The sequence below is a fragment of the Portunus trituberculatus genome, chromosome 36, assembly GCF_017591435.1.
Source record: "Portunus trituberculatus isolate SZX2019 chromosome 36, ASM1759143v1, whole genome shotgun sequence".
Classification (NCBI taxonomy): domain Eukaryota; kingdom Metazoa; phylum Arthropoda; class Malacostraca; order Decapoda; family Portunidae; genus Portunus; species Portunus trituberculatus.
In genome coordinates, this window is record NC_059290.1 from 11,375,946 (window position 1) to 11,403,445 (window position 27,500).

At 43.1% G+C, this 27,500-nt stretch overlaps 2 protein-coding genes across 3 annotated transcripts in view; one reads left to right on the top strand and one right to left on the bottom strand.

Moving 5' to 3' along the window:
* LOC123513652 (Y+L amino acid transporter 2-like) overlaps positions 1-25,492 on the top strand; it is a 33,770-nt gene extending 8,278 nt beyond the window's left edge. Inside the window, 8 exon segments of the mRNA XM_045270940.1 lie at positions 11,428-11,649; positions 12,642-12,867; positions 14,480-14,524; positions 18,203-18,257; positions 18,259-18,327; positions 18,640-18,840; positions 20,556-20,880; positions 21,242-25,492. Coding sequence (XP_045126875.1) covers positions 11,428-11,649; positions 12,642-12,867; positions 14,480-14,524; positions 18,203-18,257; positions 18,259-18,327; positions 18,640-18,840; positions 20,556-20,880; positions 21,242-21,303 — 1,205 coding nt within the window. The 3' untranslated portion in view covers positions 21,304-25,492.
* Positions 3,298-27,500, bottom strand: part of LOC123513651 (dynein axonemal intermediate chain 4-like) — a 34,111-nt gene continuing 9,908 nt past the window's right edge. The window contains exons 11-15 of one of the 2 annotated variants that reach the window (XR_006677422.1): positions 27,290-27,500; positions 26,698-26,889; positions 26,423-26,602; positions 25,296-26,194; positions 3,298-3,329 (exon numbers count right to left, since the gene is read on the bottom strand). The exon at positions 27,290-27,500 is cut by the window's right edge and continues 4 nt beyond it. Coding sequence is in view for 1 of the 2 variants with exons in the window: in XM_045270939.1 (XP_045126874.1) it covers positions 26,042-26,194; positions 26,423-26,602; positions 26,698-26,889; positions 27,290-27,500 (736 nt within the window). In the remaining variant the exon portion in view is untranslated. Of the gene's footprint in view, positions 3,330-25,287; positions 26,195-26,422; positions 26,603-26,697; positions 26,890-27,289 lie in introns of those variants that run through there. The other variant, XM_045270939.1, reaches the window with a different exon arrangement.

Sequence of the window (27,500 nt, forward strand, 5' to 3'; positions counted from 1 at the left end):
AAATCCATATTATGCCCCAAAACTTCCGCTACAGACTTTGCAACGAGTCAGACCAACACTAGAACCCCCAAAGATATCCTTAAAATCCTTATTATACCCTGAAACCTCCGCTACAAATTTTCCAACCAGTCAAACTACCACTAGAACCCCAAAAATATCCTTAAAATCCCTTGAGCTTAGAAAATCCCATAAATTTCCATTACACTGTAGGCTTTCCAATGAGTTAAACTATCACTAGAACCTCGAAATTACCCTTAAAATCTTTAGAACTCCCTTGAAAATCCCTTAGACTTCCACTCAGGCATTCCAATAACTTCAACCATCACCACATCCCAAACGCATCCTTGAAGAACCCCTAGAACACTCAGAACTTTAAAAAGACTCGAGATAAGGCGTCATAGAGCACGAGGGGACAAATGTGGAGCTTCGAAGAGCCGTCTCGAAGCCACGCGTTGGGGTTTCGCTGCGTCAGTCGGGTCGGGGAAGGTCAAGTGACGAAAGTGTGGCTCATGTGGCAGTTGATGTGATGTGCAGTGAGGACAATGCAATAGTGATGTGTTTGTTGTCTTTATGTGACGTGGTGTGGCCTCAATCTGCGTGTGTGTGTGTGTGTGTGTGTGTGTGTGTGTGTGTGTGTGGGTCAAGTGACTGATATGGGTAAGGAAAAGAACGAGAGAAATAAAAAGGAAAAAGAGAACAGGAATGATGACACCAGAGAGAGAGAGAGAGAGAGAGAGAGAGAGAGTTACGTCATGCAAACTTTCCTCCACACTCTCCACAACATTGAGAAAACAGGACATTTTTTTTTTTAAGCAACGCAATGAAAAGAATCGAAAAAGACGGCAATTGCTTCTTTATTTCGTTTATTAGGGTTAATTTGGCATCCTCCTCCTCCTCCTCCTCCTCCTCCTCCTCCTCCTCCTCCTCTTTTCGCTTTCTTTCTTCCTACGCATTATTATTATTTCTTCTTGTTCTTGTTCTTCTTCTTCTTTTCTTCTATTATTATTATTATTATTATTATTATTATTATTATTATTATTATTATTATTTTCCTTCTCCTTTTCTCCTTCAAGTATTAATATTAGAACGACCATAAATCTCTCTCTCTCTCTCTCTCTCTCTCTCTCTCTCTCTCTCTCGTGAATGTGTGTGCGCAGGCATTGCAAGTGTGGTATAGCCCGGCGCACGCATCTAACTGTATCGTGCGTGCGTGCGTGTTCCTTTCACACACACACACACGGCCGGGTCATTCATCCCTGCCATTTCACCATCAGGAACCAGAAAATAACACGACCATCTCCTCCATCAGTGAAGCTAAGGAGTCTCGATTAAGCCTTTGTGTGTGTGTGTGTGTGTGTGTGTGTGTGTGTGTGTGTGTGTGTGTGTTGCAAGGCGAAATGAAGAAGTTAAGAGGGACAGAAAGAGGGCGTGAATTCTGCTCTTGTTGCGCTGTGTTGATCCCTGCAGGTGCTAGGAGGGAGAGAGAGAGAGAGAGAGAGAGAGAGATGGAGCGCGACGAGTATAATAGAGATTCGTGCTTTTCCCCCCCCCCCCAAAAAAAAAAAAAAAAAGATGAATATGTTAAAGAAGAAGAAGAGAGAAGAAGAGAGGATGATTGAATAGAAACAAAAATGAGTAAAGAAAGAAGGAAAAGGGAGAGTAAAGAAGGAAAAAAAGGAAATAGTAAGAACAGAAAGGATGAGAAAAGATAAGATTAGGTTCGTAAACAACGTGTACCGATTAGAGAGAACCGATTAGAGAGAGAGAGAGAGAGAGAGAGAGAGAGAGAGAGAGAGAGAAATGGTGCCACACGGAAAAATTGAATATCTTTAAAAGTACTACCAGAGAGAGAGAGAGAGAGAGAGAGAGAGAGAGAATGTGGTCAAGGTTAGGACACAGCGGGGCCAAACCCTCACATTGGCACCTGCTGGGACATGCAAGCAGGTTTACTAGCAGAAGTAGTGGGAGGCTGAGATGCTGCCAAACTGTGAACCACCACCACTACCACTACCACTACTACTACTACCACCACTACCCCACCACCCTACCACAACCATTACCGCCACCACCACCACCACCCAACAACAACAACAACAACAACAACAAAACAATGATAATAATAACAAATAATAATAATGGTGATGATGATGGTGGTGGTGGTGATGACAAAAGAGAGAAAACACCTTTCCTTCACCACCACCTTCACCGCCACCACCACCAACAACAATAGTAATGATAACAGAAATAGTGGTGGTGGTGGTGGTGGTGGTGGTGGTGGTATTGGTGTTGTGTGGTGGTGGTGGTGGTGGTGATGATGCCTTTCCTTCAAATTTGGGTGTTTCTTTTAACCTTTCTCTTGGGTCAGGCTCTCTTGCCAGGCCTTGTTTTGTTGTTGTTGTTGTTGTTCTAGTAGTAGTAGTAGTAGTAGTAGTAGTAGTAGTAGTTCTTGTTCATGCTGTCGTTATTCTTGTAGTAGTAGTAGTAGTTGTTGTTGTTGTAGTTGTTGTTGTTACTCTTGGCTAGTGTCCATCTTACATAAAAAAACATCAACAACAACAACAATAACAAAAAACAGCAACAGCAACAACAACAATAACAGTTTTTCTTAGTTGACATCCAGAGAAACTTACAAATATTCTTATCCCCTTCAAAATAAATCCGAGCAGATCACCAAACAGACGCACCACACCAGTGAAGGAGAGACGGCAACGTTTGAAAAAAAAAAAAAAAAAAAAAAAAAAAATATTGAACACGTAATTATAATCAAATAATTTAATCCACACATGCTTCAATGATTTCCAAATATACATAACAGCTCTCTCTCTCTCTCTCTCTCTCTCTCTCTCTCTCTCTCTCTCTCTCTCTCTCTCTCTCTCTCTCTCATCTTTTTTCCTTGCTTTTTTTCGTCCAATTCACACTTAATCTCTCTTTTTATCCTTCATCCTTCCTCCCTTCCTTCTTTCCTTCTTTCCCTCAATTCACTCAATCCTGCAACACTTCTCCCTCACACTTCCACTTCACTCAAAAGGCTCTAGTTAAAGTGACACATGTTTTTCAAGTGCTTTTTCCGGCTCCAGTGACAGATTACCTAAGATTTCTACATTGTTAACTGGTAAGAACACGCTTGAGAATCCCCGGGGCTAGTCGTCTCTGTGGCCTTTGAAAAACAGTCGTGGCGAAAGACCAGAGCTTTTATAGAAGTCTGGCTTGCATATTTTTTGTTTATTGTGTCCTTCCTTTCTCTCTCTCTCTCTCTCTCTCTCTCTCTCTCTCTCTCTCTCTCTCTCTCTCTCTCTCTCTCTCTCTCTCTCTCTCTCTCTCTCTCTCTCCTTGCACTGTCCACTAAATAGATTACCCCCAGCCAGCTGTTGCAGATAGAGAGAGAGAGAGAGAGAGAGAGAGAGAGAGGTTAACACATGCTTTTCACGTGGCTTATGACCCTTTTGAACTTTTCTATTAGTGTGTGTGTGTGTGTGTGTGTGTGTGTGTGTGTGTGTGTGTGTGTGTGTGTGTGTGTGTGTGAGAGAGTCCTTCTGCTTCCATCCTGCTCTGATCTTGTGAATGTAAACAGCTGTGGTCTTTATACCTTCCTTCCTTCCTTCCTTCCTTCCTTCCTTCCTTCCTTCCTTCCTTCCTTCCTTCCTTCCTTCCTTCCTTCCTTCCTTAATTACCCTCTGCCTGCCACCTGAGCTCTCAAACGCTTATATATCAATTGCCCAAAACCACAGAGATGATCAACCAGGTTTTCAAGTAGTTCTCTTGTTAACCCCTTCAGTACTGGGACACATTTTTACCTTGAGATTTGCTTACGATTAGACCACTTTATTGACATTAGGAAGGGTCTATGGAGGTCAGAAGATTAATGGCCACAGTCTTTACTATTTTAATCCCCCACATGAGTTTCTGAAGCTGTACAAAATCACCGAATAGCAAGCAGAATGAATATGGAAACGCGTCATGGTACTGAAAGGGTTAATAGTGTATGAATAGTGTGCATCGGTCAGAATGGTACAAAATATCGTTAAAAGCACGTGTGACTTTAAGTAGAGTCTTTGGAAAGTACTGGAGTAGGGGTGCTGTGATTCTGGATAAGGCTAGAAGTGTAAATTAAAGGAAGAAAAGGATGGTAATTTGAACTCGTGTGTGTGTGTGTGTGTGTGTGTGTGTGTGTGTGTGTGTGTGTGTGTGTGTGTGTGTGTGTGTGTGTGTGTGTGTTTTCTCATTTTAACACATGGCTTTCTGATGTAATGTGCCAATTAATTATTTGTGTATACTGAAATATGAGTGTGTGTGTGTGTGTGTGTGTGTGTGTGTGTGTGTGTGTGTGTGTGTGTGTGTGTGTGTGTGTGTGTGTGTGTGTGTGTGTGTGTGTGTGTCAAGAGAATATATTGCAGTGTCCCTCATTTTACAACACACACACACACACACACACACACACACACACACACACACACACACACACACACACAATAAGACGCAATTAGTGTAAAAAAATTAACAATAAAATTAAATGTATATAGTTAGTTAAAATGCTATTAAATTCAAGGACTCCCCCTGAAGAGAGAGAGAGAGAGAGAGAGAAATGCTATAAGGGTCGAAATACACTTTACTTTATGCATTCATCATCTTCTTCTTCTTCTATTTATTCTCTTTCTTCTTCTTCTTCTTCTTCTTCTTCTTCTTCTTCTTCTTCTTCTTCTTCTTCTTCTTCTTCTTCTTCTTCTTCTTCTTCTTCTTCTTCTTCTTCTTCTTCTTCTTCTTCTTCTTCTTCTTCTTCTTCTTCTTCTTCTTCTTCTTCTTCTTCTTCTTCTTCTTCTTCTTCTTCTTCTTCTTCTTCTTCTTCTTCTTCTTCTTCTTCTTCTTCTTCTTCTTCTTCTTCTTCTTCTTCTTCTCTTCTTCTTCTTCTTCATTTATCTTCTTCTTCTTCTTCTTCTTCTTCTTCATTTATTCTCTCTTCTTCTTCTTCTTCTTCTTCTTCTTCTTCTTCTTATTCTTTCTTCTTCTTCTTCTTCTTCTTCTTCTTCTTCTTCTTCTTCTTCTTCTTCTTTTATTTTCTTCTTCTTCTTCTTCTTCTTCTTCTTCTTCTTCTTCTTCTTCTTCTTCTTCTTCTTCCTTCCAGCCTTCTAGTTTTGTTCACTATCTTCGTCACCATCATTATTACGCAACGCGGTGAAAATTCCAGCCGCTACACACACACACACACACACACACACACACACACACACACACACACACACACACACACACACACACACACACACACACACTCAAACATTTCTGTGCTACATCTCCATTATTGTAAAAAGGGTTTATTGAGATTTACAGAGCTTTTAATGTGTTATCACGTTTCTAGAGGCAGATTTACAAGATTTCTATATTGTTAACTGAAAAAACACTCTTGAAAACTCGGCTAATCATCCCTGTGGCCTTGGAAAACAGTCGTGGTGAGAGAGAAAAGCGTTACTGAATACAGGCCACACACACACACACACACACACACACACACACACACACACACACACACACACACACACACACACACACACACACACACACACACACACACACAGACAGACTTAACTTGGCATAACATCTACGTCAGCTTTCCTCCATCCTTTGTTTTTTCACCCATAGTCAAAACAACGCCGTAATATTTGAATCACTTCGAGGTATTTTGCAAAGAGTGCTATTGGTAGAGTTAGCATAGGTTTTGAAATTAATCTCTTTTCAATAGCAGGACGCGTTTCCATATTCCTTGTGGTTACTACTATTTTGGTGATTTTACAGCAGCTTCAGATACTTGTGTTGGGATTAGAATAGTAAAAACTGGCCATTAATCTTCTGGCCTCCATAGACTCTTGCCAATGTAAATAAAATGGTCCAATCGTGCACAAATCTCAAGGTAAAAATGTGTCACAGTCTTAAAGGGGTTAGATTAATTTCTCCAGTACTAGGACGTGTTTCCATATTCATACTGGTGACTATTTGGTGATTCTATACAGCTTCAGAAACTTGAATTAGAATAGTAAAGACTCTGGCCATTTAATCCTCCATAGACCCTTCCTAATGTCACTAAAATCGTCTAATTATACACAAAAATCAAGGCAAAAATGTGTCTCAGTATTGGAAGAAGTTAAAGGAACATTTTTTACGTTTCCAGTGAGAGGTTGATTTATTTATTTATTTATTTTATTTATCTATTTATTTATTTTATTTATCTATTTATTTATTTTTTTGTAATATGAACGGAAAACAGTCTCGGAAACCCGGTTAGTCATCTCTGTGGCCTTTGAAAGTAGTGGTGGTGAGCAAGGCGTTTCTTCTGACGCTCTCCTTCTCTTTGTGCTGTCGTCATGAGGTTAATAGTTATGTACCAGCTTTCTCTTCTCTCTCTCTCTCTCTCTCTCTCTCTCTCTCTCTCTCTCTCTCTCTCTCTCTCTCTCTCTCTACGACAGTCCCATGGCTCTAATTTTAGCTCCGTTGTCCCGTCTTTCGCTCTGTCATGTAGGAGTTAAGGATGATTTGTGAAGTGTATGTGTCCTCCTCCTCCTCCTCCTCCTCCTCCTCCTCCTCCTCCTCCTCCTCCTCCTCCTCCTCCTCCTCTTCTTCTTCTTCTTCTTCTTCTTCTTCTTCTTCTTCTTCTTCTTCTTCTCCTCCTCCTCCTCCTCCTCCTCCTCCTCCTCCTCCTCCTCCTCCTCCTCCTCCTCCTCCTCTTCCTTACTGTTGACTTTTCTGTGTGTGTGTGTGTGTGTGTGTGTGTGTGTGTGTGTGTGTGTGTGTGTGTGTGTGTGTTTGCAAGTATCCAATTTGTCTTCATCCTCTTGTTGTTATTCTTGTGGTGTTTGTTGGTACTGTTGAGAGAGAGAGAGAGAGAGAGAGAGAGAGAGAGAGAGCTTTCCTGGTTCCATTTCCTTGTTGCTTATCACATCAATTTTTTTCATGTTACTGATAAACTCAGGAATTTTTAAGAGTATATTTATTAACTGTGAATCTGTAATGGGAATAAGATTAGGGAAGATGTACTAAAAAATCAAAGGTGTGTGTGTGTGTGTGTGTGTGTGTGTGTGTGTGTGTTTGTAGCGTTAACGACAGGGCAGGTGTAACAGGCATGCTAGCTTAACCCTTTCACTACTGGGACACATTTTTACCTTGAGATTTGTGTACGATTAAACCATATTATTGACATTAGGAAGGGTCTATGGAGGTCAGACGATTAATGGCCACAGCCTTCACTATTTTAATCCCCCACATAAGTTTCTGAAGCTGTATAAAACCACCAAATAGTAAGCAGGATGAATATGGAAACGCGTCACGCTACTGAAGAGATTAACCCCTTCAGTACTGGGACACATTTTTACCTTGAGATTTGTGTACGATTAAACCTTTTTTTTTTTATTGACATTAGGAAGGGTCTATGGAGGTCACAAGATTAATGGCGAGAGTCTTCACTATTTCAATCCCCACATGAGTTTCTGAAGCTGTATCAAATCACCAAATAGTAACCAGAGTGAACATTGAAACGCGTCATGGTACTGAAGGGGTTGAAGAGTCTCTCGAACACTGGGAACACCTGCTGGAGAGGAACCGCTGTAGGGAGTAAAATTAAGATGTTACTGTAAAATCATTGATGTTGCTTTCAATTTCACATATTTTTCTCTGGAGGCGAATTAATTAATCTTCGAACTTTATATATTTGAAAACATCTTGAGCGATACATTTAAGTTTACTGAGAACATCGGGAGTAGTGTTATTATTATTATTATTATTATTATTATTATTATTATTATCATTGTTATTATTATTATTATTATTATTATTTTTTTTTTGTGTGTGTGTGTGTACGACGGTGAACCAGCCTAGGGAAACAAAAATCATGAAAAAAAAAAAATAAGGCCCACTGAGGTGCCAGTCCCTGAACAAGCCGTGGTACAGTGGTGCAGTGGAACCATGCGTGCTTTGGGGTCCGAGGGGTCTCCAAACGCACGGCTTCGAATCCTGTGTATGATCCGAGTGTAGGTTGGGCTTCCTCACTCGGAGCAATGGTTTCCTAGCGGTGGGCTTTGAGATAGGAGGCACCACAAAAAGTATCCCCCTTGAGCCCATAAATTCCCAGGAAAACCCCACATGGTATAAAGAAAAAAAAACACACCCTTAAATGGCCCTACAACACCTTCAAATGCCCCTAAGGACCTCAAAAATTTTAAATGCCCTTAAAATACTCTTAAAATATTCTTAAAATACCCGAAAACATTTTTAAATGCTCATAAACACTACCAAAACAACCTTAAATGCCCTTAAAATACCCTCAAACACACCAAAACACCCTTAAATGTCCCTCAAACACACCAAAACACCCTTCAATATCACTAAAACACACCAAACACTTAACAATACCCTTAAACACACCAAAACACACTTAAATGTCCTTTAAAACACACCAAACACTCTTAAATGTTCTTAAAACACACCAAACACCCTTAAATGCCCTTAAAACACACCAAACACCTTTAAATACCCTTAAAACACAGCAGAACGCCCTTAAATACCCTTAGAACACAGCAGAACGCCCTTTAATACCCCCTGAAACACCCCAAACCTCACCAGCACAGACACCAAATTTTTCAATCATGGCCAGATGTTGGTGCCATTATCCCCCCCCCGCCTCCGCGTCTTAATTAGCCCTCCTTGGCTTACTGTGTGATCTCTGATGTAATTGCTGGGCTTCAGTTTCAAGTGATGCAGTCTTTTTAATAACTCATAATTTTGCCCTTAATGGAAGCTTTTAGTAACAAATTATCCAATTTTCACCCCACCCACACCCCTGCCTGCCTAACCTAATCTCCCCACCACCCTTTCACCCCTCCCAGTGCTCCCTATCCCCTTCCCATTTATATACAGGGAAACTTTCTTCACCCCTTCTTCTTCACCCCAATTTCTCTCACCCCTGATTTTCACCCCTACGTATGTTAACTATTTTTCACCCCTCACCCCCGATGACAGTATAACTAGTATGAATCTGACATCGTGGACATTACCTGGGCGAAGATTGCATTAACGGCCATATTCATAAACACCTTGCCTTTTCACCAAGACAATTTTTCAAGTCCCCTTTAGACAACTAGCTGGGTTTTCAAGACAGTTTCTCCTTATGATCAATTAGAAATCTTGCTAATCCATCACCAAAACCATAAAAATACCCTTAAAAACATGAGTATCTTCAATTAGAGCCTTTGGAAATAGTCATCGTGAGAGTGCAAGGCGTTTCTGAAGTCTTGAATGTTAGTTGTTTGGAGAGAGACAAAATCGACACCACGTAATCCTCGTCATGGGAAAGGGAACGGAAGATTGTGTATTTAATAACTTATAATTCTCTCCTTAATGGAAGCTTTTAGTAACAAATTATCCAACTTTTATTGAAGTTTATTTAGATGATGAAAAGTTTTACGGTGCGATTTCACTGAGCGTGTGTAATACATGTGCTGGTGACGTCAGCTTGGTGATACTCGTATGCTGATTTCTTTTCTTTCTTTCTTTCTTTTTTTTTCTCTCTTTTATTTATGTAAGAGAGGACTCGCCAAGGACAACAAAAAGATAAAGAAAAAAGGTTCACTCAATCGTCAGTCTCCTTATAGAGCCGATATTAAGCCAAAGGACGGATGAATGTCTTGAAACCTCTCGAGATTTATTTAAGCCATAGTATTTTTTTTTTTTATGTAAGAGAGAAGGACTGGCCAAGGGCAACACAAAAGATAATGAAAAAAAAAAGGCTTACTCAGTCGTCAGTCTCCTTGTAGAGCCGATAATTAGCCAAAGGACGGATAGATGTCTTGAAACTCCCTCGAGAATGAAGTTAAGTCATAGGAAAGTTTTATTTTTTTAATGTAAGAGAGAAGGACTGGCCAAGGGCAACACAAAAGATAAAGAAAAAAAGGCTTACTCAATCGTCAGTCTCCTTGTAGAGCCGATAATTAGCCAAAGGACGGATAGATGTCTTGAAACCTCCCTCGAAAATAAAGTCAAGTCATAGAAAACTGGAAATACAGACACAGGCAGGAGTTCCAGAGTTTACCAGAGATTGCATAACTTGAGCTAACAAACTGTACTAACTTGTTTCCCGTCACTGTACCGAATTATTCATTTCTTCCACAGACACAATGACAGCTACTATATTTAACGACCTTACTTAATTAACCTCTTCCGTACCATGACGCATTTTCGCATTCATTCTGGTTACTATTTGGTGATTTTATACAGCATCAGAAACTTGTGTGAGGATGAAAATAAGTGACGACTCTGGCCATTAATCTTTTGACCTCCATAGACCCTTCCCAATGTAGATATAATGGTCTAATCATACCCAAGAGTCAAGGTAAAAAATGCGTCTCAGTACTGAAGAGGTTAACTTACTGCCTTTAGTATTATCAATCACTGACACTACAAGACAAGTACAGCCATTTGAAGCACTGCAGTAATTAACCTAATGTAACCTATCCAACATCTAATATTTAACGACCGTATTAACTTTTTATCTTTAGTATCTATCATCAATCACTGACACCTTTCTCTGGTAAACTCTGGAACTTCCCCGCCTGCCTCTGCATTCCCAACTTCCTATGGCTTATAACTTCATTTAAGAGGGAGGTTTCAAGACATTTATCCCTTTATTTCTGCTAACTCTTACGGACCTGCAGGGAACTGGCATCTAAGTGGGCCTTTTTTTATATTTTTGTTGCCCTTCGCCAGCTTCTCTCTCTTACTCGTACATAATGAGAGTACAACAGTTTTCAGCACTGCATCTAAACTATCGTAACCAAAACCCAACATTTAATAACTCAACAATCTTACTAATTTATTCCCTTTCGTATCAAAACAGTGACTGACAATTTCAACTAACCTAACCAAACCAAACCTAACATTTAATAACTCAACAACCTTAATAATTTATTCTCTTTACTATCAAATCAATGACTGACACAACTACAACAATATCAACAGTGGAACCATGCGTGCTTTGGGATCCGAGGGGTCTCCAAGCGCACGGGTTCGAATCCTGTCCACGGTCCGAGTGTAGGTTGGGCTTCCTCACTCGGGGCAACGGTTTCCTAGCGGGTGGGCTTTGAGATAGGAGGTGCCACAAAAAGTATCCCCTTTAGCTCAGAAATTCCCGTGAAAAGCCCACATGGTATAAAGAAAAAAAAAATTAATAACCAAATCCAACATCTAATAACTCAACAACTGACACAAGTACAACAATTTCAACTAACCTAACCTAACCTCACCTAACCTAACCCAATTTCAACTAACCTAACCTAACCTCACCTAACCTAACCCAATTTCAACTAAACTAACCTAACCTAACCCAATTTCAACTAACCTAACCTAACCTAACCTAACCTAACCTATCAAACCTAACCCTTGATGCCACAGGTACGATGATTCCCAAGAGCGGTGGTGACTACGCTTACATTCACGAGGCGTTCGGACCCTTGCCGGCCTTCCTGTACCTGTGGGTGGCGCTGGTGATCATCATGCCCACAGGTAACACGGTCATCGCCCTCACCTTCGCCAACTACATCCTGCAGCCGCTGTTCCATACCTGCGAGGAGCCGCCAGATATTCTCGTCAGGATGATCGCCGCTCTTGTTATATGTGAGTGCAGAGAGAGAGAGAGAGAGAGAGAGAGAGAGAGAGAGACTATTTTCCAAGGTCCCAAAGATGAGGTGCGGCGCAGATGTGTTTCAGAGAGAGAGAGAGAGAGAGAGAGAGAGAGAGAGAGAGAGAGAGAGAGAGAGAGAGTCTGATGATTGTGCGTTATGCTTGATAGATAAATTTGCTCACATCAGTAGAGAGAGAGAGAGAGAGAGAGAGAGAGAGAGAGAGAGAGAGAGAGAGAGAGAGAGAGAGAATATTTTAATCATGAATTCCAAATGAACATGATAATGGTATTAGTAGCTAGTTGTCTGGTACAGTTGTAGTAGTAGTAGTAGTAGTAGTAGTAGTAGTAGTAGTAGCTAGTAGTAATAGTAGAGGAGGTGGAGCAAATGTAACATAATCTACTTAAAGGATATTAAGTGACCACTCCCACAAAAGAAAATGCAAGTCACCTCATCACTACTACTACTACTACTACTACTACTACTACTACTACTACTACTACTACTACTACCATCTCCACCACTACCACTACCAATACCACTACCACTACATCTACTACTACTATTTCTACTACTACTACTACTACTACTACTACTACTACTACGACTACTACTACTACTACTACTACTTGTTTCTCTGGTCTGGTTTCTTCTTGTCAGCATTCTTATTAAAATCTAGTACTATTTTTTTCTTATTTTTTGTTGTTGTCATTGTTCTTGTTTCACTATTCTTAATATTTTTGTTCTTGTAGTTTTTATTCTTGTTTCATTGTATTTTCCTCTTCTCGGCTTCTTTTGTTTGGTTTTGTATATTTATTTTCCTTTTTGTTTCTTCTTCTTTTTCTTCTTCATCAACATTATCATCTTCATTTTCATCGTCATTATCTTCTTCTTCTTCTTATTCTTATTCTTATTCCTCCTCCTCCTCCTCCTCCTCCTCCTCCTCCTCCTCCTCCTCACCACCACCATCTCCTCCTCCTCCCGCAGGCTTCCTCACGTGGATTAATTGCACCAACGTCAAATGGGCCACGAAAGTTCAGGACGTGTTTACAGCCGCTAAGATTCTGGCCCTCGTCATCATCATTATCGCGGGCATCTACCACCTGTCTATGGGGAACCTGGACAACTATCAGAGGCCCTTCGAAAACACCAACTGGGACATCGCAGCCTTCGCCACCGCCTTCTACCAGGGCCTCTTCTCCTTCGCTGGCTGGTGAGTGCGTTTCTGGTGATCTTATTCTGTAACCCTCTGCTCTCTCACCATCACTGCTTTCCTAAGACTCCTGTTGAAGAATTTAAATCATGAAGACTCTAGCCATTAATCTTCTGACCTCCATAGATCTTTCCTAATGTAAATAGAATAGTCTAATCGTACACAAATCTCAAGGTAAAAAATGTGTCCCAGTGTTGATGGGGTTAAGGGTGTGTTTATGGTCCCTGGTGATGGATTGGTAAGATTTTAGTTTATCATTAGGAGAAACTCTTGAAATCTGGCCAGTCGTCTCTGTGGCCTTGGAAAAATGTCGGGTTACAAAACAAGGCATTTCTGAATCCTGGGTTTTATAATCTGTTTGAGGAAGTGGACAATTGGGGTGCTCTTTAAAACATAGTGTGTAGCTTGTTGTTGGTGACCGAGTTAATTTTGTGTATTATACTCGTTTTCTGTTGATCAATATATTTATCAGAAAGGTTGACTGCTTACTGTTTTGCCTCGAGATTTGACAACTGGCATCTTTGTTTTGTGGTTCATGTGTTGGGGTGGCCTTGAAATGTGTGTGTGTGTGTGTGTGTGTGTGTGTGTGTGTGTGTGTGTGTGTGTGTGTGCGCGCTTATGTAAGAGGGGAAAACTTGCCAAGGATAACAAAAATGGTTAAAACAAAAGGATCCACTGATTTTTATTCTATTTATTTTATTCATTTATCTTATTTTTTTTATTTGTTATCGTTTTGTTACTACTACTACTACTACTACTACTACTACTACTACTACTACTACTACTACTACTACTACTACTACTACTACTACTACTACCACCACCACCACCACCATTACTACAACTACTAGTCTATAGGGCAACAAAGCTAACACAGTAAACAAGCTAACTTAGACCCCAGCCACCGAAGAGAGCTCATACTAGATAAGCCATAATCGGTGTTGCATAGTGTAAGGTGCAATTCTTTCTCCCCCTTCCTTGATTAATGCTCCGGTAAAGGCTGGCCACTCTGAGACGCCTTGTTCCTGTCCGGCAGCCTCAAAACAGTTTAACCTTCAAATTCCAACCATTTCAAGGTAGTGGATCTGATTTAGGTGGTTGAACTCTCTCTCTCTCTCTCTCTCTCTCTCTCTCTCTCTCTCTCTCTCTCTCTCTCTCTCTCTCTCTCTCTCTCTCTCTCTCTCTTCGTTACTCGTCTTTCTGTCTTTCTTGTTCTTGCTATCCATGAATTGCCGAAAGGGAATGAAATGCGTAATAACGAGATGTGACAGAAGAATGAAGGAATGAAGAGAGGAAGGAAGGAAGGAAGGAAATAGAAAGAATAAAATGAAGGAAGATTATATGACGTGACCTTCAGAAATTCAGAGTCGTGGCAAGATCGTGAACTGTAAAAGAAGAACAAAAGAGAAAAAAAAAGTGATATTGTTATTTGTTATTGGTAGGTAGATAGTAGAAGGCCAGAGCGTTGACCCCCCCCATGACCACCACTACTACTACTACTACTACTACTGCTACTACTACTACTACTACTACTACTACTACTACTACTACTACTACTACTACTACTACTACTACTACTACTACTCATTAATTTTGTTTCTTTTCTTTCCAGGAATTACTTAAACTTCGTAGTGGAGGAACTGAAGAACCCATACAGGTAAGAGAGAGAGAGAGAGAGAGAGAGAGAGAGAGAGAGAGAGAGATTAGTGTCTTATGCATTAGTCGCATTAGTCGCTTTTCATGAGAGAGAGAGAGAGAGAGAGAGAGAGAGAGAGAGAGAGAGAGAGAGAGAGGAGGGGGGGCGTGGGAGAAGTGAAGAGGGATGCGTTCTCAACCCTCTCTATAGCTCTTCCGGGGAGGAGTCTCTCTCTCTCTCTCTCTCTCTCTCTCTCTCTCTCTCTCTCTCTCTGTGTGTGTGTGTGTGTGTGTGTGTGTGTGTGTTCTTTCGTTCTCGTTCGCAGTATATATCCTCAATTACTCATACCCACCATATTAACACCACCACCACCACCACCACCACCACCACCACCACTCCCACCACCGTTAGTAGCGTGAAGGGGACAAGTATTGAGGTCTTGAGGTGTTCAGAGGTGCGTGCAGTCTGTCCACGTCTCTGGCAGCCGTGGTGTGTGCGGGCAAGCGGACTGTTCCTCACTAACTCACACCACAGCACGCCGCATTGTCAGACTTTCAGCGTGTTATCAGTATCACTATTACTACCCTTACTGTACCATGGCGCGTTTCCATGTTCACTCTGCTTACTATTTGGTGATTTTCTACAGCTTCAGGAACTCATGTGGGGATTAAAATAGTGAAGACTCTGGCCATTAATCTTCTGACCTCCATAGACCTTTCCTAATGTCAATAAAATGGTCTAATCGTACCCAAAACTCAAGATAAAAATGCGTCTTTGTACTGAAAGGGTTAAGAGTGTGTGGTTAAAGATAGGGCTGTGAAAGGTGTCTACATCAAGGTGGTTTAATGACCTTGCCATCAAGGACACCTGTAGCCTGTAGCTGGCGTCTGGTCATCTACAAATTCTACTCCACATATGCTCTGTGTGTGTGTGTGTGTGTGTAATTCACTGTTTGATCTGCTGCAGTCTCTGACGAGACAGCCAGACGTTACCCTACGGAACGAGCTCAGAGCTCATTATTTCCGATCTTCGGATAGGCCTGAGACCAGGCACACACCACACACCGGGACGACAAGGTCACAACTCCTCGATTTACATTCCGTACCTACTCACTGCTAGGTGAACAGGGGCTACACGTGAAAGGAGACACACCCAAATATCTCCACCCAGCCTGGGAATCGAACCCCAGTGTGTGTGTGTGTGTGTGTGTGTGTGTGTGTGTGTGTGTGTGTGTGTGTGTGTGTGTGTGTGTGTGTGTGTAATTCACCTCGGTCGCCTGCCGGTCACCCAGCCAGTCTTCCCCATTACGGAACGAGCTCAGAGCTCATAGACCGATTTTCGGGTAGGACTGAGACCACAACACACTCCACACACCGGGAAAGCGAGGCCACAACCCCTCCAGTTACATCCCGTACCTATTTACTGCTAGGTGAACAGGGGCCACATTTTAAGAAGCTTGCCCATTTGCCTCGCCGCGCCGTGATTCGAAGCCGGCCCTCTCGATTGTGAGTCGAGCGTGCTAACCACTACACTACGCGGTGTATGTGTGTGTGTGTAATCACACACACACACACACACACACACCCGGTAGCTCAGTGGTTAGAGCGCTGGCTTCACAAGCCAGAGGACCGGGGTTCGATTCCCCGGCCGGGTGGAGATATTTGGGTGTGTCTCCTTTGACGTGTAGCCCCTGTTCACCTAGCAGTGAGTAGGTACGGGATGTAAATCGAGGAGTTGTGACCTTGTTGTCCCGGTGTGTGGTGTGTGCCTGGTCTCAGGCCTATCCCAAGATCGGAAATAATGAGCTCTGAGCTCGTTCCGTAGGGTAACGTCTGGCTGTCTCGTCAGAGACTGCAGCAGATCAAACAGTGAATTACACACACACACACACACACACACACACACACGTAAGAAGATAGATTCAGACTTTTCGTATCCTTGGTGCTTTCGAAATGTCCACAATTCATAAAGTACAAATGAGGAACAGTGTCACCCTCGCCAACTGTGACTTCCAACACGCCGCCCGCACTGCAGTAAACACGCGACTCTTAAGTGTTCATGTTGTCTTAATGTCATTCTAATAGTGTGTTTTGCTTTTCCCCTTGAGCTTGTCCTACACATGACTTGTGTAACGAATCACATTTTGCAACTACTCTAAACAGTGTGTGAGATATGCCTTGGAGTCAGGTACGTGTTATTATGCAAGAACAAAACAAGCGCTGTCTACAGAGCAACAAGACCTGCAGAAGTCGCCACTCGCATGATAAACAGACGCATGTTGTTGCCATGGCTAGAGAGAGAGAGAGAGAGAGAGAGAGAGAGAGACAGACAGACAGACAGACAGACAGACAGACAGACAGACAGAGAGATGGTGTACAGTGACTATGTATGTATAGTGTTCCATGGTGTACAATATTTCAGTAAAAGTAAGTTTCAGTACAAAACTCACTGCTTCACTTCCCGAGGCTGAAAAACTGACGATCGTGTGACGCCCGCACCTCACGGCTCAGTGGCGACTCATATATTCTCAAATCCTTCTGCGCTTCACCTCCACTATTTCAAAAGGCTTTAGTTAAGTTTACACAATTTTTTTTTAAGATGTTTTTTATGGTTCTAGAGGCAGAGTGACAAGATTTCTACACTATTAACTGGTAAAACACTCTTAAAAACCACGCTAATTATCTCTGTGGCCTTGGAAAATAGTCATGGTGAGAAACACTCTTGAAAACCACGCAAGTCATCCCTGTGGCCATTAAATAATCGTGGTGAGAGAGCAAACGGTTTCTGAATACTGATTACAGACACCCACCATCACTGCATACAATATGGCCGCCAAGAACTTCCCGGGCCGGACATGCCGTGCTTGGGCAGAGCGAGCCCTTTGTATTCTATTAATTCTCCAAGACTAACACGCGGACCGGCTCACATCACGCCCCACCACTGTCACCATCACCATCACTGTCACTGTCCTGTGTGTCTTCTCTGTCTAATAGTCTCACAGTGCTGTCAAGACAGGATACTCGCGTTTGTAGTGTTGCCAATTTAGAGGATTTTCCGCTCAATGTAGCTGATGAGACTCAATTTGTGCACCATTGCCCATTTCATTTTTTATCGCACGTGTGTGTGTGTGTGTGTGTGTGTGTGTGTGTGTGTGTGTGTGTGTGTGTGTGTGTGTGTGTGTGTGTGTGTGTTCTCTACTTTCATACTGACATGCACACAAGCACATGCACAAACATTCAAACAAGCAAAATACCTTTACTAGTTATGCATATTGTATGGCGTGTGTGTGTGTGTGTGTGTGTGTTGGGAATACTGGGAGTTCTGAGGTGCCATCGTCAGAAAAATAAGACCAATGAGATAATAAGATAGCCACCATTTCCATTGTGTGTAGCAGGCTGAGGTGAAAGTCCCGTGCAGGTTAGAAGTCCGGACAGGCCCACGTGTGTGTCACTGGTGGGATGTTGCCAGAGTCGTGGTCTTACAAAATAATCCTGAAGGGAAACACGTATCGCAAAATGTCGAGCTTTAGATTGCTTGTAAAAGTGGCATTCGATTTGATATATATTTACTTTTTTTTTATATTTACTGGTTTCATGTGTATTATGATTCTCTCTCTCTCTCTCTCTCTCTCTCTCTCTCTCTCTCTCTCTCTCTCTCTCTCTTGATAATGATGTTAATAGTAATTCTTTTCGTCCTCAGAAACTTGCCCAAAGCCATCATGATCTCAATGCCTCTCGTCACCATCATCTATTTCCTTCGCCAACCTCGCATACTTCGCTGTGCTGACGCGCTCCGAGATCCTGTCGTCCAACGCTGTGGCTGTGGTACGTCTCTCTCTCTCTCTCTCTCTCTCTCTCTCTCTCTCTCTCTCTCTCTCTCTCTCTCTTAGAGATTTGCGCCTCAGTTGGCATTTTCTCCATCATTTTAGTAGTTCCTTTGCCAGATTTCATGAATAAACAGAATAGATCAATGAAATACATATGTGATTGTTTTTGTTATTCTCTCTCTCTCTCTCTCTCTCTCTCTCTCTCTCTCTCTCTCTCTTGAACACGCATTTTATTAGTTAATATTGAGTTTATAGGTAATAAGAACGATGAATAAGTAGATGACCTGACCTCCTGACCTCCCTCCTGCAGTCATTCGGCAACCGGATGCTGGGTGTGATGCGGTGGACAATGCCTTTCTTCGTGGCGTGCTCCACCTTCGGGAGTCTCAATGGCGGGATCTTCGCTTCCTCGCGCCTCTTCTTCGTCGGGGCGCGTCAAGGCCATCTCCCTCAGATCCTCTCTCTCATCAACATCAAAAACTACACGCCGGTGCCCTCTCTGCTCTTCCTGGTGTGTATTCACTGTTTGATCTGCTGCAGTCTCTGACGAGACAGACAGACGTTACCCTACGGAGCGAGCTCAGAGCTCATTATTTCCGATCTTGGGATAGGTCTGAGACCAGGCACACACCACACACCGGGACAACAAGGTCACAACTCCTCGATTTACATCCCGTACCTACTCACTGCTAGGTGAACAGGGGCTACACGTGAAAGGAGACACACCCAAATATCTCCACCCGGCCGGGGAATCGAACCCCGGTTATCTGGCTTGTGAAGCCAGCGCTCTAACCACTGAGCTACCGGGCCTGTTGTGTGTGTGTGTGTGTGTGTGTGTGTGTGTGTGTGTTCTTGGAGAGGAGGGAAGAAAAGACCGGGGTGGAAGAAGGAAGAAGGGAAGAGAAAAGGAATTGAGATGTGGAAGAAGGGAGAAGAGAGTGTGTAGAATGTGTACAGAGAGTAGGGGGGGGGAGGCAGGCATGATTCATGGCACGTATCAACCATGCACCATCTCTGTTCCACTGTTGTCCTGCGTGTGGGTGTTAGGAATGAGTGGTGACAGGCTGGGGCCGTTGGGGTGGTGGTGGCGCCTGGTGCTGGCCTTTGGATACATTTACAGTATTTTAGTTGCAAAATGTGCAGTTGTGGCATAAGTGAGGTAAGCTGTAGTCACTTATATGGTGTCATTAGATATTTGATGAGTATTACCGCTCTACTTAAGCCACACACGCTGAGTCATAAAGTAGCCGCAATTGCTAACAAAATTATGGATATATATTTTTTTTTCTTAGGAATTTAATCTTTTGGATGTTGAGATTTTAATGCCTTGGTGGTCAGCTGTGTGTGTAATTAGGCATTCCTGGCTGGTGGAAATTGTTTGACAAACCTCCAATATCAAATAACAAAACTTTGTCAGTCTCTCGTTAACTTAGTTTGAAGCTTAAAGTTTGGCAAACAATTTGCATCTGTTGTTGGTTCTCACTTTGTATATTGATAACCAAGACATCACCACCAGCCTCACCCTCAGTGGCCGGGGATCAGGGTGAGGAGCAGCAGGATGTGGAAAGGCTTCGTTGTTTTGCCTCTTTGTCTTCACCTTGGCAAGTGATGACGGTGGTGAAGGCAGAGCTCAAAATGTTCCTTGAAGTTGTTTTGCCCTTTGATGTCAACTCACTTGTGCGAGGCACAACATTTGAAAATTTTGAGGCACTACCAAGAATAATGTAGGCTGGTGTGTGTGATGTCAGGATAAGGAGGCAAACATGAAGTGGGTGTGAGGTGTGGCTTCACTGACAAGTCACAATGTGTGGCCTGTGATATTTACCTATCAGAATCCCTTACGTTGACATGATGCTTTAACCCCTTCAGTACCGGAACACATTTTTACCTTGACATTTGCGTACTTTTAGACCATTTTATTGACATTAGGAAGGGTCTATGGAGGTCAGAAGATAAATGGTCACAGTCTTCACTATTTTAATCCCCCCCATGAGTTTCTGAAGCTGTATAAAATCACCAAATAGTAAACAGAATGAATATGGAAACACGTCGTGGTACTGAAGGAGTTAAGGGAAGGCTGCTTCGTTCAGTAGGGAGCCATAGGAGTACATACACTAATCTGAGCACACATGTGACATCAGTTGGTGGTGAAGTAAAGTCACACAAACACCAGATGTCTTGCCCTGAGACAGCCTGACCCCTTCCCTCCCTTGGTGGTCCTGACAGGGGTTGATGACGCTGTTCATGCTGATCACGTCGGACATGCAGGTGCTCATCAACTACATCTCCTTCACTGAGTCGCTCTTCATCCTGATGTCCATCGCCGCCCTGCTGTGGCTGCGCTACCGTGACCCGCACCGCACCCGCCCCATCAAGGTGTGGATCGGCTTCCCCATCCTCTTCTTCGTCATCTGCCTCTTCCTGGTGGTGCTGCCCATCATCCAGCGGCCTATCGAGCTCGGCGTGGCCATTGGCATCATATCCATCGGCATCCCCGTCTACTACTTGGGCATCCACAAGGAACACTCCGAGAGATTCACCAACCTCATGGGTGAGTGTGAGCGCGGTGCAGGACGGCTGACACTCCGGCCGTGCGGGGCTGGACTAGCGGGGCTGGACTAACCTGGTGCTCTCTCATTAGTAGATTATAATTGTGAAGGTTTCAAGAGTCTAGTCTGTTTTGACGTGATAATTCTTTCATAACGGCATTTTAAAGTTGTCTATTGCCGCTAGTGTAGGTTTTTACTAGCTACTTTTGCTGCACATACTTTTATACTTCCTGCAAAATACCACATATTATCCTTAGAAGTAATACATATAGACTCTGAGCTTCTTTCTGCATAATAATGATGATCTCTGCTGTATTTTAACCGCACCTTTCCCTCGCTGAACCGTTGCTTTCCCACACACAGGGAAGGCCATGTTTGCCAGCCAGGTGCTGACGATGGGGCTGCCGGAGGAGAAGAATGAATGATGCACGTTGAGAGACTGGACTAAACATGAGGAGGAAGATACACAGCAATGCGAGAAAAGAAGTAGATGAGGAAGGCTCTTGAAACTGACCACTGTTTATTGGCAGGGAGTACTGACGAAGGAAAGTTTAAGCAGCAGGAACAGGGATATGGTCTAAGGAAGCTGTGGAAAGTTACAAAGAATTAGGAGGAAATGAATGCAGGAAAGAGAGAGAGAAAAACACTAATAACGATGAAGAAAACAGGATATAGGTGTCCTCCTGAGAAATGCTGTTACAACTAGACCTTGTGAAGAGAAATGTTGAAAAGAAATGTCACACAGAAAAGCATCACCATGAAAAAATCACCAGTATTATTTCACCACTGATTTTCTGAAGACCTGCAATAGGCACAGCTTGGGAAGGGAGATGTGGCACTATGCATTTGTTATATTGTTCTGAGGTGTGTTGGTGACTTGTGTTGGTGACCGGCCAGGTGAGTGTGGCCTTTTCATTTCTTACGTGGTCTTGATGTACATATGGGTGGACATCCACTTGGTGCATCATAACTAGCCATGCCACAGCCCTAGACAAGGTACATTATGCATATTGTGAAGGGAAAGACTAACCTGGTGTGATATTCATGTTCTGCTGTTGAAATGTTTAGGTTTAGTGTTTACGAGAAATATATTTGTTCATTGTTCGGAAAAGAATGATGCAGCTAACAAGTCTTTATAGAGAGTGATGACCTCAAAGCAACCAAAGAGGGAATGCAGACTGGTTCTATGGTGACTTGCAAATATAGAGAATGTGTTCATGTACATAGGAGACTTGTTATTGGTGTGCCGAGAAGCCATCATGCGTTCCTGAGTGGAGGGTCCTTAGTGCAGCATGACAATTGTGAGGAGGAAGGTGTTAGTGTATTGAGGTGTCGTCTTCCTATCAGGGTCCAAAGTGTCCTTACAGAGGTGAATGTCGCCTCACCACTGGCTCTTCCACATTGCTGTGTAAATAATGTTAAGGACACAGGTACTTGTGATACACTTTCCAGGTTGTCATGTGTCCCTTCTCTATGTGTACCTATTGTCTGCTGGCATGTGTGTGTGTCATTCTTGTTCTGCCAGTGAAACATTTCCAGACATCACATTTCATTTTTGTATTATTTTCTACTCAGGATGTGCATAATGGTGGAGGGTGTGGTGGAGTGCAGTGTGCTCTCCCTTTGAAGCTTCACTGAAACTCTGAGAAACTTATGTGAGGGCAGGAAACTGGGTATAGGAGGCTGCTACTGTGAGACTGCCAATCACACCAGACTATCAAGGCCTGAGTGAGTGTTGGCTGTACCGACTCGTGTGTGTACGTTGTTGGTGGCAGAGTGAGCAGTAATCATTCTCAGGAGGGCCAGCAGACCAGTGTAATGCTGCAGACTCCAACAGAAGGACTGAATTGTTGTTGATGCCTTCACACTGCAGCGAGTCTGGAGTCCAGAGTGTGGAGACTTGAGGGAAGAGTAACACTGACACAGCCATTCCCTCTCCACTGACCAGCTCATCTCATGTTTGTTTGTTGTTAAGGAATACAGATGGAGAATTTATTTAAGTGTATTGCTTGCATATACTTGTTGATGTTTCTTATAATTTATGTCAATTCTCAGTACAGTATTGTATATTGTGTGTCTGATTGTTGTCGTAGCAAAACTGTAGCTTGGTGCGTTGCTGCCTGGTGACGACGTGTGGTGCTACACATGTGCACTTGCCTTTCACTCTTTGCTTTGTCACTGCATTTCTTTTTTTCTCTATTTGCCTTTCTCATTTCACTTTTATTCATGTTTCTTTCTAGGTCACATTCTTGTCTGTTGTTTCTATCATCTTTTTACTTTTTTCTTTTTGGTGTTTGTCATGGCTTCAGTATGGCTCTCTCTCCTGATATTCTTATAATAACAAGCAAGAACGTTTGATTGAACTATTGACTTACAAACGAACCAGAGCAGATGGCCTGTATGAAGGAAAAACACTGAAAGTAATACTGGAGTGTAAGTGACAATATACTGAACCTTGTTGTTGCGGGGTTATTGATCATCCTTGACCCTTTATGACGCAGCCTTGACCTTAGATCGCTTACTCTACCTGTCCTTTTTCCCCAGATCGGCACGGTTAAAGAGTGACAAAAACAATGATCTTTCTCCGTCAGTAGTTACTTTACTGTGCCTAAAACTGACTGACCTTAAAACCCACAGCCCTATGTTTTTACTTTTCAAATTATCCTAAAGATGAAAATGAAAGTAATGACCCTTATCCATCAGTATTAACACTACCACCCATGACCTTTTTTGATGCTATGACCTTGACTCACTCACCTAGATCGTAACTTTCCTGAACTATAGACATTGTTGTTGTTGTTGTTGTTGGACTTGTGGTGATAACTGTTTGGTGTCTGAAAGCTGTGACCGTGTTATTTTGTTTAAGCTGAGTGACAAGTTGGCTTTCTTTGTGGTGCAGTTATGGCAGACTCTTGATGTGTCTGTTACACACTTCACTTGCTGCAACAGTTGGTGAAGTCATAAAATTTCCAAGATATTACAGTGTTGCCATGTAATGCATCATACTCTTGTGTTGTGTTCATTGTCTCTCCTCACGTGTTGGTGTTCCCTCAGTGTTATTGTGTGATCATCGTCATCATTCATCCTCCTCGTCTCTCATGACTTCTTTGTGGCAGCATTTCCGTGTTACTGGATTTGACAAGTTTGTTAATATTAATCCTGCTTGTGGTGATGGGAAGTAGTTTTAACTTTTTGCTATTTTCTCTTGGTGATGGTTTTTTATTTGTTGTTGATTTTTGTTGGGGACTTGTATGCTCATGTGCCATACTGGATATAAACGTACATATATTTTCTAAGCTTTGCTATGTGTATATGGCTCAAACCCTGCACAGGAAGGTCTTTACACAAAACTGTGATACATTTGTGGTGTCTTTGCACCATCTGCCTTGCCTCAGCTGGTTCTTCACTCTATTACTGTATGAAGCACAGCAAGCACAGCAAGCACTGAGGCTGGCTGGGGTGCTGCACTGCTGGCCGAGTGGTGATGGATGCCTTGTTGTTCTTTATTGTTGACATTTTCAGAATTTTTATACCCGCTGTGTCAGACAATGTTAGGACAGAACAGAAGACAGAAGACACACGTGGCAGCCCGGCAGTCTGTTCAGTGGCTGGCTGTGGTGATGTCTGGCTCACTCACCGACTGACCCGATAATCACTCTTATACATTCGTCTTGTTTGTATAGTGTATAGCTACAGTGTAAATACTGACCCTTGGCCTGTGTCCGTGTCCCTGTAGGTGCCTCACCAGGTGAATGTCTGTGGCACTCGCCTGCCTCACCTGTGTGAGCGACAGACACCACACAGGAGCAGTGCCTTCATTTTGTACATGCACATGTGTATAACCTTTTAAAAATCTATTGCTAGAATTTCACTTTCTTTGTGTTTCAAATGGGAGAAGATAAATTTAAATTATCTTGAACTTTTGTTGTTGTGTTCAAATACTAATTGATATTAACTAGTTGAGTTAGAACTTTATATTCTTTACATGTATTCCAAGTATATGATGCACCTACTCACCACAACTCAAGTCCTGACTGGATAACAGCCCTGTCTTGCCGCAGCCATGCCTCTCCAACCTCCCCCGCCTCCCCAGGCATCAAAGGCCAGGCTAAGCAACCAAACTTGTTCACTGGGGTCGGGCGGCAGAGTGCCACTGTGCTGGCTAACGCAGGGCAGGAGAGCTTCAGTGTGTGTGTGTGTGTGTGTGTGTGTGTGTGTGTGTGTGTGTGTGTGTGTGTGTGTGTGTGTATCACAAATGTTGTGTATGAATATATGGTTGGGAATGACTCACAAAATTGAATTGTATGTCTCTTGTTTCATTGTATGGATTGTGAGAACAGTAATACATTTGCCAGTTAATGCTGTTTGAAAATTGAGTTTGAGGTGAATGTATGACTTGTGTGGTGGACTAAATGACTCTCTCTCTCTCTCTCTCTCTCTCTCTCTCTCTCTCTCTCTCTCTCTCTCTCTCTCTCTCTCTCTCTCTCTCTGGTGCATCATTTACTAAGTTCTCAGCATTGTACGTATCAAGGATAACATTAAGTATTTTTATAAGTTTCTTTAAAATATGTAAAATGGTTATATACGGAAATTAATAAAGAAATGAAAATGTAACACTCAAATTATTCTGAGTTTTCACTGTTGAAGGTTTTGTTTGCACAGCCACACTGAAGGAATGCTGCCACTGTATGCTGTACGTATGTGTGCGTGCATGTATTTACCTAGTTGTATGTTACAGGGTTCAAGCGGGGCTCATAGTGACCTGTCTCCATATCTACATTTGTCTAACTTCTTAAATTTGTGTGTGTGTGTGTGTGTGTGTGGGTTGTGGAAGTGACAAGGGGACAGCAAGGGACACTCCTATTGTTACTTGTGTGGTGAGGCAAAAGATGTCTTGTTTCAGCTGTTTGTCCTGAAGGAGTGTGGTAGTGTGGTGAGTAATGTCTGAGAAGTGGTGTGGTGACTGATGGTGAGTAGGTGAGTGGCAAGGGTCAAGATAGGCTGCACCACTTTAAGTCATTTTAATAAGAATTCTAGACACTGGACATTCATAAAAGACTGGCGATGAAAACAGCTTGCATTGACTGTACTGTTTGTGATGGAAGTGTTATCAAGTGACACCACATCACTGGCACTGACCGACTTCAACCTTTTCCTTCAGCGTCACTCACTGCTCTTCTCCTCTTCCTTGGGTCCCAGCATGGATATCCTGGTGAGGACGGAGGAGAAGCGATGGAAGGCAGTGGAGGTGGTGATGGTGAGGCCCTCCAGATGCACCACCCTCACCGCACCACTGGCATCCCCCACCACCACATTCTGGCAAACATGAGGAGAAATGCAGCCGTGAGTGTTGACATGCAAGCCAAACTCAACACAAGGAAGGCTTCAAAGGTGCAGGATCAGGCTGTAGGAGTGAAGGAGTGACATGGTGCAGGTATGACTCTCAGGCTGTAGGAGTGAAGGAGTGATAGAGTGCAGGATCAGGTTGTAGGAGTGAAGGAGTGACAGGGTGCAGGTGTCACACACATTGCAGGTCTGACTTACCCTGGTGTGGGGACTGAAGGTGGCACAAGTGGCTCCAGGCACAGCATGAGCCACAATAGGTGTGTGGGTGGACACGGAGATGTCCCACAGGTGCAGGCCACCCCCATGGACACTGGCTATCAGGTTGTTGTACCAGGGACACCAGCAGGCATCCACGTACCCTCCTGGACCAGAGGAAGCCTACAACAATAAGAAATTAAACAAGAAAAATGTACTTTGGTTGAGTGATTTCTTCCTCACTGGAGTGTTGACAGCACACCAAGTGACACACTCACCTGAGGGTTCTTGAGGATGCAGTGTGACTCGCGGCGGTCCACGTGCCACACTCTGAGAGTATCGTCCAGGGCAGAGGAGAGGAACACCACCGAGGGGTCCGAAGGGCTCATGGGCCGCCAATCCAGGGCAGTGACCAGGCCACGGTGACCTTGAAACACTGCCACACTGCCTCGTCGCTCAAATGTCCGGCACTGTTGCAAACACACACTTGTTCAAACACAACTTGTGTAAACACTGTGTATCATGTCAGTTGAGTTGAGACACATGTACATTACCAAACCCTGTATGTTCAACTGTTCTGAATAACTTTGGATATGATCCATATTTGAAATCTGTGGTCATGAACTTCCAAGGCAAATAACAATTATAAGGATGAGAGAAGCACACTGAGGTAGAAAAACAAAGGAAAGGCAGCTTTATGAAGGTAATTCAACATGAGGCAGCTTCCTTCATGTTAGAGATATGATTTATCTTTTATTGAATCTTAGTCACTCTCTCCAGAATACTTTCATGAATCTTGTGTGTAAGATTTAATGTCAGTACAGTACAGTACATGTGCCTGGTTGTCTCATTGCCTTGGTGTACACTCACCATCAGCAGGTGGCCAGCCACAGTGCCCACCAGGTAGGAGGTGGGATCGCCCGGCCGGAACTTGAGCACTGTGGCCGGCACTGTCTCAGGTAGCAGCTGGCCGCCCCCTGTTGGTCCAGCCGGCCCTCGCTCTACCTCAGCCAGCCTCAGGATCTCACCCAGGCCACCAGTGACCTCCAGCGACACCCATGGCGGCAGGCACACCTTCATC